Raw genomic sequence first — 14,642 nt, 5'->3', positions numbered from 1 at the left:
AAATTTAAAAGGGGGGAAATCAATCTTTTCTTGCTCACTACTTTTTTGAGAAGAAGAGATCAAGTCATCTAGTGGCTGATCAGATTTTTGCAATACCTTGGTTGTGTTTGCATATAAGCACACCAGTCCACGTACATAACCCCCCTCCTTCTTGAACATTGTTTGACTTGATTTTCTGTATATCAATGTTGTGGCAGTGAAGAGAGGGAAGAAAAAAAGCTGCTTCTGTGTTTTATCGAGCTCCTGTATCACAAATATTGTACAGTTGCCCCACCTTTTTCTCTGTGATGTTATTAAATTGTAAAGACAAAATACAGGTAGTCCTTGACTTACAAAAGTTCGTTTAGTGACCATTCAAAGTTACAACGGCACTGATTTATGACCATTTTTCACAGTTACGATCTTTGCAGCATCCCTATGATATGATCAAAAGTCAGATGCTTGGCAACTGGTTTCATATTTCTGACCATTGCTGTGTCCCAAGGTCATGTAAACACTTTTGGTGACCTTCTGACAAGCAAAGTCATTTTTGAGAAGCCAGATTCACTTAACAACCGGGTTACTAACTTATCAACAGCAGTGATTCACTTAATAACTGTGGGCAAGAAAGGTTGTAAAATGGGGAAAGCTCACTTAACAAATGTCTCACTTAACAACATAAATGTTGGCCTCAATTGTGGTTGAATTATATATAGGACTACCTGAATAGAACTACCTGTATTGAAGCAATGGTGGGAAATATTGAGATGGTTACAAATGGGAGATACTGATGTCTGGGACTCATTAATAAGGAAGAGGGCTGCAGTTCTTTCCAGAAGGGCTTATGTGACTGTGAACATTTAGAAAAGCATATATCGCAAGAATAGTGGATAGAGGATATTCACTGTATTGCATTTCTAGATAATGCTTTTATTCTAGAGTCAGCTTGATGGAAGATAATTAATCCATCAGCTAATATATTTCCAGATAACAGCATGATCAGAAAGTAGGTGAACACGTACCATATCCTGTATGAATAAAATTGGGATGGTGAGATGCATTACAGTACTTCAAAATTTCCAAGAAGAGGCATTTCCTCATGTTATTTTAAGAAAAGTCATTGTGATCCTTAGGAATTTTGGAGATGGGTATGGAAAAACAATTTCAGCCTCCCTCAGTTGATGACTTCTAGATGTGTTGGGAATTTCCAACAAATATGTGAATTCTGTTCTCTGGAAAAAATTTGAACAGTGAATTCATTTTTAAAGAAAGGAAGGAAGGAAGAAAGAAAGAAAGAAAGAAAGGAAGGAAGGAAGGAAGGAAGGAAGGAAGGATCTGTCTTTACTGAAAATATATCAGCACGAAAAATAATTTTCTCTAGATAAAAAGATTCTAGGTATAAGCATAAAGAAATTGTCCTTTCATAAAGGTCAGTGGGTTTTTTACTACCGGTTCTGTGGGCGTGGCTTGGTGAGCATGGCTATGTGGTCATGTGACTGGTTGGGCATGGCCAGGTTGTCATGTGACTGGGTGGGCATGACCAATTTAGCAGTCCATTAAACAATACACAGCAGCCCCCTTTTCTATTCTTTTTAATACTGCATGACGTTTTTGCTCTAAGTTTTTTTTCACTAGTAGGGAAAGGTTGGCAATGCCTGGGGATATTTGGGAATTTCTCCTCTGTGTTAGAGGCATCAAAATAACCAAGATGATATAAGGTTTCCTGCTGGAGCAGGGTTGGACTAGTTGACCTCTGAGGTACCTTCCAGCTTTGGATTGCTGTGCTATTTCAAAGCATCCTCTGAAGCTGTGTCTAGTGCCAGTTTTAGTGGTCCTTTTTCTACTTTTTCCTTCCTTCCCTCCCTCCATATCTCATTCACTTTTCCTTCCCTTCCCTCTTTCTCCCTCCCTCCCTCCCTCCCTCCCTCCCTCCCTCTGTCTTTCTTTCTTTCTTTCTTTCTTTCTTTCTTTCTTTCTTTCTTTCTTTCTTTCTTTCTCCCTTCCATCCCTCTCTTTCTTTCTTTCTTTCTTTCTTTCTTTCTTTTTCTTTCTTTCTGTCTCCCTTCCCTCCCTTTCTTTCTCTCTTCCCTCCATCTTTCTTTCTTCCTTCCCTTCCTCCTTCTTTCTTTCTCCCCTCCTTCTTTCTTTTTCTCTTTCTTTCTTTCTTTCTTTCTTTCTTTCTTTCTTTCTTTCTTTCTTTCTTTCTTTCATTTTCTCCCTTCCCTCCCTCCCTTCCTTCCTGTGAAGAACCCCAGAAGGTCTTTGGTAGGAGGAAGAAAAGCCAGATGTTTTGAAATGGAGAACATGCCCGTTGATCATCTGGCATTCTTAGAGCTCCACTATTGATTAAGTTAGCCTGGGCAAAGATAGCTAGCTTTCACTTTCAATAAGCTCTCAACTCAAGCTCAGTGCACTTGGGGATCCCCAAACAGTGAGGATTTCTTTCTTTCTCTCCCTTGAAGGCCCCCTGCAGTCTGGATTTCCTCCCAGGAGGCTGCAGGGAGGCTAGCTAGGCACTCCCCATGTTTGGGGCCCAACAGGCCTCCCTGAAGCCCTCTGGGAGCCAAAACAGGATGTGTGGGGACTCCTGGAAGGGGCAGGGGAGGGTAAGTTTGTGAGCCCAGTGGCTTGCAGTGGTGGTGGGGGCACAGCAAGCTCCAGGGAGGGGGGGGGCTCGTGTGACTTACCTGTAGGCAGGAGGCAGCAGCTCAGTTGGGGCACAGGGCAGGCACCACGTGAGAACTGGGAAGGCAGCTTAGGCAGGCAAGCTGCCCCGGGAGGTGAGGAGTGACTGGGCAGGGTGGGTGGGTGGGGCAAGTGAGTGGCAACTGGGTTTGGGGACACGGCCAGCCTGCCGTCCCTACTGGTTTGGCGACCCAGGCCCAATTTCCACTACCGATTCGCCCAAACCGGTGTGAAACGGTAGGAACCCACCTCTGATAAAGGTGCAGGTGAACTTTGTAGGAAAAATTAGCTTTAGAATGTACTGAAAGTCACTGCATCTGCTGCAAAAGATATAAAACTGCCTGCTATATTCTGAATTTTCATTAGACTTTTCCAAAGACAACCCACAGAGTGCCTGACTACAAATCTTCCTTAGAGTGGTTAAGGTATTCTTATATACGTAGATGTGAAAATATCTTTGCTAATCTTGTTGCACTTACAAACTTTCCTAACAACAATCCACTGACAGCAAACAGTAATTTTCCATGTATAATTCCTTGTTATTGGTATCATTCCATCTGTGGCCCAGTAAGAGGGAAAGTGGATGTTTTTATGACCTTTTGGTTCAGTGAGAATTTATGACCACCTACAATAGTGTTCAAAGCATTATTAGAGAGAACAAGCAATGATCTTGTCAGGCAGTCCCTTGTACAAAAGTAACATACTGTGCCAAAGTAACTGTTTAGCCATTCTTTGGACTATCCCACTCACTATGTCCTGAAGGAGATGGCAAACAACACATGGCTTCCATGCAAACCTTTTCTCTATTTCTGCTCACTCAAACATGTACCCATGATTTCCCCATGGTTGGGGGACTAGAGTTATAGGTTTTTTTTTCTCCCCATAAAATATCAAGATTTAAGTAATTCAAAAGTAATGTACTTTTGTTTGTAATAGTGGCAAATATCTATAGCTGAGGTGTGGGATTAGTGTGGAGGTTTGTTCTCTGAGCTTGTGGGTTGGTTTCTGAATGTTTTGTTACCGGGCTAGGTAACATATTCAGCAGAATTTTGGGGATGGCAATGTTGGTATTCTTCTGCTCATAAGGTCAGTAGGTCTTGTGATGGGGAAGTCACATCAGGTGAGGGTAACGTCAGGTGAGGGTCACATCAGGTGAGGGTCATGTTAGGTGAGGGTCACATCAGGTGAGGGTCACGTCAGGTGAGGGTCACATCAGGTGAGGGTCATGTTAGGTGAGGGTCACATCAGGTGAGGGTCACGTCAGGTGAGAGTCTTGTGATTGGGAGATCATGTCAGGTGAGGATCATTAGGTGAAGTGCTTGTTGTGTGGGTGTGTGGGTTGGTTGAGGGATTATTTTTTGTTGTTGTAGTTGTTTTCAAACCTGGGGATGGAAACCGGATTCTTCCCCTCACCCTTCAATATCCTTGAGAAAAACGCAGAAATTACTAATAGGTAACAGCTGCAGGGTAAAACCCAGGTTTTCCTTCTAGGCTGCCTTGGATTTAGTCACACTTGATCTGTTTGCTGTGTACTCCGCAAGGTCCCTAGCCTGACGTCAATGGGAGCCCTTCCCAGGATGAATACATGATATTCCACAGGGGCTCATGCTGTGGATGCAACACCTGCAGTGTGGGAACAAAGTAGTTTATTTGACCTCTTTGGCTTAAGTCATATTATCTCAACCCTCAGATTTGGCCAAGAAACCAGTGGATGTGAATGCAACAAACTAAAGTCTATTGTGCTGTTCATGAATGCAGGCTGTTACAATCAGAGCAGGATCTATATAAAAACATGAGAATTTATCCCTGCCTCTTATAGCACGTTTTAATTCCCTGCATTTAATTTGTTTTAAAAGATTAGGTGAAATTACATTTGGGGGTGGGGGGGGGCACTTAAGGCAGAAAATATCTTGTTAGATGACTTGCCGTGGTCTCCTCCCTCTGCACCCAAATTTGTCATGCCAAAATGCCAGGAAAGATCACAACGAAGGAAATATATCATGAAAAAATCATGGTATTCTTGAATTGTCTTACATGAGTCAATAGGACAGAGTTCTGCATAAATATCAGAAAGAAAAAATATATGTCCCTATTTCATTTTCTATATTTATGCCCTGTAGTGGTAGTTTCCTGTGCTTAGGGTGATCGGCTAGAGAGGAAGATCAGTCAGGGTTTGGCTTTTTTCTTTTTCTTTTATAGTGTTTGGAAAGGAAATCTGGCCAAGTGTTATCTTTTGTAAAAAATAGGACAACTCCTGCTGAAATGCACTTTTTTGAACAATTTCTCAAGCAGAAATTTGCAGTCTTAGGGCTGTTTAATTTCATAAGGGCCTTGGACTAATTTCTAGATATCTGTGTCAGAGCTCAAATCAAACAAAGCAATTGTTTGAAAAGAAGGTGAAAAGGTAAAGATAATCAGATAAATAGGTATTTTCACTGACCTGTTGAAGTCTAGCCCAAAGCGATTGTTTCATCTTTGACAATGTGTTTAGCAGCAGACATGTGGTAAGTATTGTGTAGCAGCAGGACTAGAAGTCAGAAATGCTTTATCTTCTTCCACTTCTCCTTCTCCCTTCCCAAGGAAGTGAGATAATTCAGATGTTCCCACCCACATGTAAAATGCTTGTCATTTTGAAAGAACAGAGCCAGTTCAGAACACTGATACTGAATGTGGAGCCACAGAAAGCTGAGGGCATTTAGAAGTTATTTAGATATACAACTTCAGCTATTGTCAGCATGAATGTTTATAAATAAGACACAATTAGTATCCCATGATGTCCCTTCAAAGGAAACTGAACCATGGACATGCTGGAACATTTGAATCTTTCCCTCCAGTAAGAGAACTGCACGTTAACAATATTTGCTTGAAACCGTCCTGAAGTGCTGGCTGAACTAATCTCAACTAATCTTGGAACTGGCTCGAGTACTTATTTTTCTTGAATTCTAGGGGGGAAAACCCTCATCTATTCTCTCAAGAGCTCTCTCTTACCTAGGAGTGTTGACAGTCATAGAAGTATTGCTCCATGGGTAGCTATATTGTTATAATAAATTGTCCCAGGGAAGCATAATATCTCAGCACTAGATATCTAAAAATTCAAAAGCCCTCTTCTGTCCCCAAAACATCTGGGAACAAAAGAGTAATTTAAATCTGGAAGCAAGCGATGGCCCCAAGGTCCATCGGTAGAAATCACGTGGAAGAATCACATAATTAGATGACTTAGCCACCCAGCAAAAGGCAATACGGCAAGGTGATTTGCCCAGACAGCAATCAACGAAAGTTTAATTAAGATAAGGTGACCAACTTTTTTACAATGAAAAGGAGGACAAAACACGTTCTATTGTCCAAAATGCTAAGGTGACCAACTTTTTTACAATGAAAAGGAGGACAAATAAATTGGAAAAAATATATCGTAAATAAAAGAAATATTTTATTCATTGCAACAATAATACACTAAAATATGATATATGCATAATAAAAACATTTGCAACATTTTATATTGTAATTATGCTTACATGCCTGTTAATTATTATTTAAATGAGTACTTTTCCATTGAATTAATATTTTTTGTCAATGTATCATCTTTTAACAATATATTGGAAATATCTGAACAAGAAATATCCTTCATATTGAATTTTATGGCAAGTGCTGCAGCTAGAGTATCAACATTCAATCTCGATTTCTCACTTGTCAAAAAATCATTGGCAATTGAAAAAAACTCTTTCAACTGCTGCATTAGTTCCAGGGCAGCACAACGTAAATTGAACAAGTGTAAATAAATATTCACATGGAATATGTTCATTTTTGAAATGGCTGAAAATATCCACCCATCTTTTTATCAATTTCAACATGTTGATTTTCTCATTGTATTAATTTTTCAGAATTTAAATATACATTCAGTCTTCTAATTTCTTCAAAGAGACAATTGTCGTCTATTTTAATGTCTAGCATTTCTTTAGATAAAAATTCAACACAAGATTCAATATCTATTCAATATACTTGCGATGAAGTAAAAAGAACACCATTAAAAACTGTTTAATAAAATACGTCACATAACGCACAACAGATTAGCCTTCAAATATCAAAAGGGAGGACATGTAGGAGGACACTTTTCGAGGGAGGACAGAACTTACAAAAGAAGGACTGTCCTCCCTAAAGGAGGACGGTTGGTCACCTTAATTAAGAATAAAGGATTCCTATCAGTGTCAATTTTACAGCAGCAATCAGGAAAGAAGCCATGAAACAATTCTTGATTTACCCCCTCTCCCCCACTCCAGCAGCACAGCTGTGATTACACTCAGGCTTTTCTAGGCCAAAGCATTAGGAAAAAGGGTTTGCTGCCAGAATAACACTTTTATAATAATAATCCAAGAACTATGTCACTATATAATTAAACAACATAGTCTTGGTGGCACATTACAAATTTGGCATAAAAGTGATAGGACATAGCCTTAACATTCAGCAAACCCCTTGGGATTCTTCTGAAGTCGTATTTACTAACTGGATAAATTGGCTTGTATCTTATATGAACTTCCTCCTAGGGCAGCTGTATAAATCTGTGCTGATCGAACATTCTTAGTCAGGTCCCTGGAGATCACTTGTCTTTTGTTTTGTTTCTGACAGTAACTTGATAACTTTACATCCATCTCTAAGTACCTTGTATCATGAGTTTTTAAACATCTGCCTAAGGCAGGGGTGTCCAAACTTGGGAACTTTAAGACTTGTGGACTTCAACTCCCAGAATTCCCCAGCCAGCCATGCTGGCTGGGGAATTCTGGGAGTTGAAGTCCACAAGTCTTAAAGTTCCCAAGTTTGGACACCCCTGGCCTAAAGGAGAAAGAATCGGCGTATACTTTTGAGCTGATCAGATGTAGAAAAAGCAAATAATGAGACAGTAAGTCTGTTATCTACAAGTGTATTTTGCCATTGAAGGGGCGCTTTTATTCCAGTTAGAATTCTGAATCCTTTTTTAGTCAGTTCACTTTCAGTTTTATATAAGAATATTTTTCCAACAAACCTTTTGAAAGAGAAGCAAATGTTGTGAGAAATTCATATTTTTATGTATTCCTTGTAATAATCTCTTATTGTGTAATAAATTGTATTAATCTCTTCAGCAGCCTACATTTTTCTGGTTTCCCATCCTTTAGTTAAATTCCAAGGAAAGGGATAATGAAGAAACTCCTCTTCCCAAGAAATTATAGTAGTAGTAGTAGAAGCAGCAGCTGGCTGACTGTTTTTGTGAACAATTATTTGAGAATTTCTCCTTCCTTTGAATTTTCAAACAAGTATTTTATACTTGGCTTCAAAATATAGAGTGACAATTAATTTCTGCTCATAGGATGTCTCTTTTTTTCTGTTATCCCCATGGAAAGACCCACTGTATCATATCAAACTCCAGTAATAGACTGCAATAAATTTTGGAGAGACACAGAAGGCTACAGAGAATAGAGAGAATTTATTCAACTGGTAGATATATCATAAGTAGCGGAACCTTGTAGGCGGTTGTAAGATGAACAAGAATGTAAACAATAAGTTACTTATTATTGATTCACTTTGCAAGTAATTTGCACTTTTTCAGGTTTTAGCAGAATGATGGGCTTCCTTTAATATACGATCATACCAGATGTAAGTACATTTTAGAATTTAAGTGTTGGCAAACAAGTATATCAAATAGATGAAAATAATACTGAAACTGTAAAATGATATCTCCTATGGGACAGTTATGCTACTTTAAGAGTGGGTCTATCTTATAAAAATTAGTGGGCTTAAAATGCCAAGGCAACTGGACTTTCTGGTTTTTCTTTGAAGACGTTTTGCTTTTCATTCAAGAAGCAAAATGTTTTAAAAGAAAAAACAGAAACTCCAGTTGCCTTTTGAAAAAGCACCTTTGGGACAACTGTGATCTGGATGACTAAGAATCTCCATAGATGTCCAGTAAATTTATTTCCAATTCTGACTTAAGGGTTGTATCAGTGCAATTCAAATATTTCAATACAGGTTTACAACCTTGAAAAAAGTTATACAATTATTTCAGTTTAAAATATAATTTACCTGTTTGCTGTCCAGTGGCCATAGGTATTACTTTGTAAGGAGTCCTACAAGAAGGGGGGGAAAAACTCACAGCATGTTCTTTTTTCAAACGATTAACACTATTGTGAGGAAAAAGGAATGCTATGCACATCTCCTGGTCTTCTGAAGAAAAGGCAGATCTACATTTAGCAGCCAACTTAAATAATATGTTACAAAACAAAAGATTGCTAGAGGAGCTTATTATTTAAGTCAGGGGTGTCCAAACTTGGCAACTTTAAGACTTGTGGACTTCAACTCCCAGAATTCCCCAGCCAGCTCTGGGGAATTCTGGGAGTTGAAGTCCACAAGTCTTAAAGTTGCCAAGTTTGGACACCCCTGACTTAAGTAAAGTACGTTTACCTGCCCACCTTCAATAAAGTCAGGAGGTCTTGACTATGATTACACCATGCTAATCACATATATAATTCTGCTAACTTTAATGGAACATAATAGTGTATGTCTGCCTCAGGCTGGGAGGATTACAGTGTGAAGGATAAGATTGACTTTCAGTGAAAACAGCTGTGATGGGAAATCATAGCAGAAACAGAAAAGTTCTGGGAAAAGAAAATAAGATTTAGGAATAGGAGAGCTTTAAGCTTTCTGACCACTAATTAATACACATGTCCCAAACTCCCTGCATTCAGAATGATGTTTTGTTTTTTCCTTCTGGTAAAGGACCCTCAATGCCTGTAATCTCAATGTAAGCCTCAGAGAAACTCAGATGTTTTGTTTTTATATAAGCTAATTCTTTGTGGCATGGTTCCCCCCCCCCCCCAAGATAAAACTCCACATACTTTAATAATAAAGTATTAGTTTTAATACTTAAAACTAAAATACGTTTTACTTGTAAATGGGTCTTTAGAGTTGTAATAGTAATTTTTGCTGAATCCCATTAACCAGGAATACAAAAGGGCAACTGATGAGTGAAAAACTCCATTCTGGGAAGCTACCTTCAACCGTAACAAGATATACCTGCCTTTCGGAGTTGGCTAGCATAGTGGGATCAATGGATACCATGCAGTCATCAGCTGTGAGGAGTGAAATGGTTGTATTCCTGGAAGACAAAGTTTAAAGCTAGGTTTATTTAATCAGGTTAGCACCCAGGCTTTGCACTGCAATCTCATGTTTTTAATGGGAAGTTAGACAGGTAGTTTAAAAGGTTGATGCCACCTTAAAGAGACAAAGGACTACAATTATTTAAGGGAAGAAGAGTGCCAAAACAAAAACAGCAGAATATGATTGTTAAATTCCAGGTTAGGAAAGGCTGGCATATTTAAACAAGTACCTTATGTTGAAGTGGAAAGTATGATCATAATTTTGGGGTACCCCCCCACTATTGTTAGTATATCCTCTGAGCATTCAGCAGAAAGTGAATATACAGATGCATGCATATAGATTTCAGCTGCACAAATAGAGAAATGGCCTAGGATTTTTGCAGGAGCATCTGTGGGAGAATAAAAAGAAAGTATAGCTGCAATCTTATTTTTTTGGACACATATGCTACTGCCATGTGGGTGTGTGTCTGTCTAAAATGGACAAGCTATTTCCTAATAAATGTAGACTGAATTGCATTTTCTGCACCTGACATGACTTCAGACATATTCCTAGTATTGTATCACCTATTCATTGCATGCATTATCTCACTGTTAATTGGAACCCTGCTATTCATACAAATGAAAATGATGATTCGGTTAAAATATTATACAACAATACACTCGGTTTTTCATCTCTTAGCTGTGAGTAATAGTCAGATAATTCACTTCTTTATATTCAGATAGTTCAATTATAACATTTTGAAACAGATTCTTACTGCTCTCTCAAGAAGGAAATGAGTGCCATTCTGCTAATGTTCTGAAGCAACTGCTATGGTTGATATACCTCTGCATGAATCTGTTTACTTTCCTTTGAAAGCAGTCCAAATGGTAAAATATGAAAGGTTTTTCCTCTAAAGAAATGCATGGGTTTACATTACATTTCATGATGATATTTTAAAGTTTGAAATGTTGTAAGATGGTTACATGCCTTTGTTAGACACTTATAAAAGCCCTGCTTTTTAGTTGACATGTAATACCAGCAAAAGAAGCATAAAAATCAAGAATCTTTCTCAGTTAGAAGAAAAGACTTTTCTTTCCCAGATATTTTCAGTTAGTTTTAAGTACCTACTGTATAGTATATTGAGATAATGGCTTTTGTGTGTTTTTATTATAATTTCCCTACATTATTTTAAATGAAGAGGAGCATCTTGAACAGCCATTTGTCTGGAATGGTATAGGGTTTCCTGCCTGAGCAGGGGATTAGACTAGAAGACCTTCAAGGTCCCTTCCAACTCTGTTATTCTGTTGAAGCATTTTTGGTAATTTCTCTGCAAATGCACATGTATGCCAGAAATACTATTTTACAGGACAGGCTTAAAGCTTTATTTCTGACCTGAAAACTAAGCAAGTTAATTTGGGGGGGGGGGGGAATGGTATTGAAAAAGGTGCATTTATCAGCCATATTAATTGTTTGGATTAAATCAAACCTATGTGGCAATAAAACAGCAAGCTTCAGTAGTCCAGACTGTTGGCGTTCTTTGATCTACTTTAAGGGAAAATGAGCAGTCATAGAGAGCACTAAGAAGAAAAAATGTTGGCTTAAGGGTACTGCAGAGGTTTATGAAGTACATGCATCAATAGGATAGCAATTACATCAGAGGTGGGTTGCGCCTGGTTTGGCCTGGATTGGTTGAACCAGTAGTGGGGCAGGGGGAGACAGGAGCACAAGCGAACCAGTAAAAATAATGGAAAGCCACCACTGAATTACCTGTAGATGAAATGAGACAGGTGTCTGTTGCAAACGTGAATAGTATAGGTCTTCAGAGCACCATTAGAAAAACAATCTTTCGCTAGCTGACTTTTTCAATATTCTATGCCACTTATGAAAATAATGAAAGATTAAAATAAACATCTGAAGTGAATCTTTAATCTGAACTATAATTCAATTTTAGCTAGGTGACCAAACCTCAAAATCTACTAAAGCAGAATAAAATGTGGATTAAAATATAAAAACAAGACGTGGCATAAGGGACAGATAAAAAGCTTGCTTGTAAAAAGACAGGGAAATGTCATCAGCCTTCAACCACAAAAGGTTCCAGTATATGTCCTTATGTCAAAAGCCCAAAACCACAAGGTTCAGCTAAAGTTCGCTTAGAGACACGTAGTCAGTACCTATGGCCCAAGACAAAAGGAGAAGTAAGACAATCTCTCCTTATAAGGCTTTTTCCTCAAGGTAACCAATAAGAAATGAATTAAGTGTTTCCTTGTTACGCTGCCTTTGAGAATGTATAAGAATGCATGCTTCAATAATGAAGGTTGTTCAGAGCTTGCAATACTAGCCATGGGCTAGTTTTCTGAACCTGGCTGCCAATAAACTTCTCCTGCAACCTGAGAGGTCTAAGCATGTCATTTTCTGCAACACTACCATCAGGAAAACTCTGCAGAGGTGAATGGAACATGCTGGAGCAGCAACCATCAGGGGACTGAAGCTACATAGGCAGTGTGCAAAGTGCTAGATGGTTACACAAGCCAATTTGGCTTTATATTAATTTTCAATACAGTGAATATTTATGAGTTCTTTACGTCTTTCATATGTGAATAAAGCCTAAGGGAGAATTCAAATATCAATAAAGAAGTGTTATACCCTTTCTTTCAATTTTTAACATAATGATTAAAGGAAAGCAAGATATGTATGTGATAAACTACCTTCACTTACAGTAGTTGTAATATCACTATAGGAGAAATATTATAATATACTCAGTTTTCATTCTACAACAGGGGTGTCCAAACTTGGGAACTTTAAGACTTGTGGACTTCAACTCCCAGAATTCCCCAGCCGGCTGGGGAATTCTGGGAGTTGAAGTCCACAAGTCTTAAAGTTCCCAAGTTTGGACACCCCTGTTCTACAAGATGAAATGGCAGTTTAGTTTTCTACCAGCTTTTAAAAAGAACCCATTCTGTCAGTATACTACACAGTGCAGAACATTCATGTTACAAATGCTGGTTATGTTTAAAGCACTAAACAGCCTGGAGCTAAGATAACTGCATCTCTCTCAATCTGCCTGCCAATTCTGGGAGGAGTTTGACCTGAGGTTCCATGTTTATTTGAGCTAATGCGCCACAGAAGCTAAAAAGACTCTAATATGAATCCATAAATACCCAGTTCTCATTTCTTTCAAACTTAGTCCCATATGTAAAAAAAGGAGGCTGAAAAATGTTGATTTACTTTACACAGTTGCAAGGATTTTAGTTCAATACCATAGAAACTTAGAATTCTGGATTTTTTAAAGCAACATTAGTGAGATCTGGTGGCCTCTGTTTTTCCTTCAAGTAATTTTTACAGTATGTTTAGGTCAAATTTTTAATAAAGAATGAAAAAGCAATATTTGCATTGTTTAAACTACACAAATATGCTTACATGATATTTTCCATATTTCATAATGATAGACAATATTTATTATATGTTCTTTATAATCATGGATAGGAGAATTTTAATTTTAGTAGTTCACGTAAAGAGTCCTCAGAAAGTATTTTTACCTTGGTAATCCTGTAGCAATGCAGAAGAGCTGCATAAGATCTGTAGAGTTGCAATACTTGCTGAAAGTCACCTGCCAAAGAAAAGAGAATTAGTGAAGACATAACCAGAAGAAAGAGCTTGTAATGGCAATTTTAGCCTATTGTCTGATTTTTGTTTCAAATCAAGCATGATCTGGTTTCTTTTCCATTTATTTTTCTGAAGGCTTTATTGTGTTTTCTATTTGGAAACACGCTTCTAGCCAAAGTGTTTATAAAATTCTCATTGTGATGAATGGTAATCAAATACAATGTATTCCAGTGTAGAGGAATACAATAGATAGCATTTCCAGAACTTTATTTGATGTCAAAGGCAGGTTAAAAAGTAAAAAGATTCACATGCCATACTAATTCTTAACTGTGGTGTATACAATTAAAATAAATAATTATTTGATGTAACTTCTGAACTTAGCCAAACAATAAAGCTAATTCATTATTCATAAGAATGTTCTGAGTAACATAATTTATGTATGTTTATTCTCGGTGTGTGTATGTATGTGCGCGCACACACACACACACACAAAACCTGGATGTAACAAATCAGCAAGGATAAATAAAGCTGGTTGATTAATCATATGACAATTTCGCAACTCTGGAATTGGCATCTTGACATTCTACATGCACGTTTTATAAACTGGATCTAACAAATGAGCAAGGACCACAGAAGCAGTCAAAATGAAAGCTTCTAAGAAAGGTTTAAAATGTAATGTTTATAGGAAAGGGGGGAAGTGATTTAGAATCATAGGATACGACCAACTTCCAAGTTCTATATCCAGCAGGTTCATTCTTATCAAATAACATTCACTGGGAAAGTTGAATAAGAATAGAAAGTTACAGATACATTTCAATATAGTGCCCCCTAGGGCTAAAATCATGTAACAGTGCTACAGATATCTTTATTTCACATTCTTTTCTAGAACATTTCCATGTAGCAAAGAAAGACTTGCTAGAAACCCTACAAACCAAATTCCTGCGAGCCATCTTAGCTGCACCCAATGGAACTCCAAATGCACAGTTAAGACTTGAGACAGGTATGCCTCAAATTCAGGTAAGAGCCTGGAAGATGAGGATCATTCATTGGCTTAAAATGCATTTCTTTCCAGAGGGACTATCCCCCACTAGTGTTGATTGACAACTTCCCCTCCCCCTGGAAACAGGCAATTGATCACAAGCTGGGCTCTTTCGGGCTCTCACCGGTATTCTGAATGTCCCTAGGCTTTGATCAATCAAAGCAAGTAGTAATCAATAGAATGAAGGACACAGAGTTCCAAAAAGAACTAAATAGATTGCCTCTCCACAGTAGGG

General features: G+C 38.1%; 1 protein-coding gene across 8 annotated transcripts in view; it reads right to left on the bottom strand.

Annotated features, from left to right (window-relative positions):
- Positions 1-14,642, bottom strand: part of PDE9A (phosphodiesterase 9A) — a 78,882-nt gene that overhangs the window by 47,741 nt on the left and 16,499 nt on the right. For 3 of the 8 annotated variants that reach the window (XM_081951326.1, XM_081951327.1, XM_081951325.1), the window contains exons 2-4: positions 13,302-13,372; positions 9,707-9,784; positions 8,713-8,756 (exon numbers count right to left, since the gene is read on the bottom strand). In XM_081951326.1, coding sequence (XP_081807452.1) covers positions 8,713-8,756; positions 9,707-9,784; positions 13,302-13,372 — 193 coding nt within the window. Of the gene's footprint in view, positions 1-5,104; positions 5,221-8,712; positions 8,757-9,702; positions 9,836-10,015; positions 10,075-13,301; positions 13,373-14,642 lie in introns of those variants that run through there. The other 5 variants (XM_081951328.1, XM_081951329.1, XM_081951331.1 and 2 more) reach the window with 5 other exon arrangements.

Source organism: Natrix helvetica (assembly GCF_964273705.1).
Source record: "Natrix helvetica genome assembly, chromosome: 4".
Taxonomy (NCBI): Eukaryota; Metazoa; Chordata; class Lepidosauria; order Squamata; family Natricidae; genus Natrix; species Natrix helvetica.
This window is presented reverse-complemented; position numbering and strand designations above follow the sequence as displayed.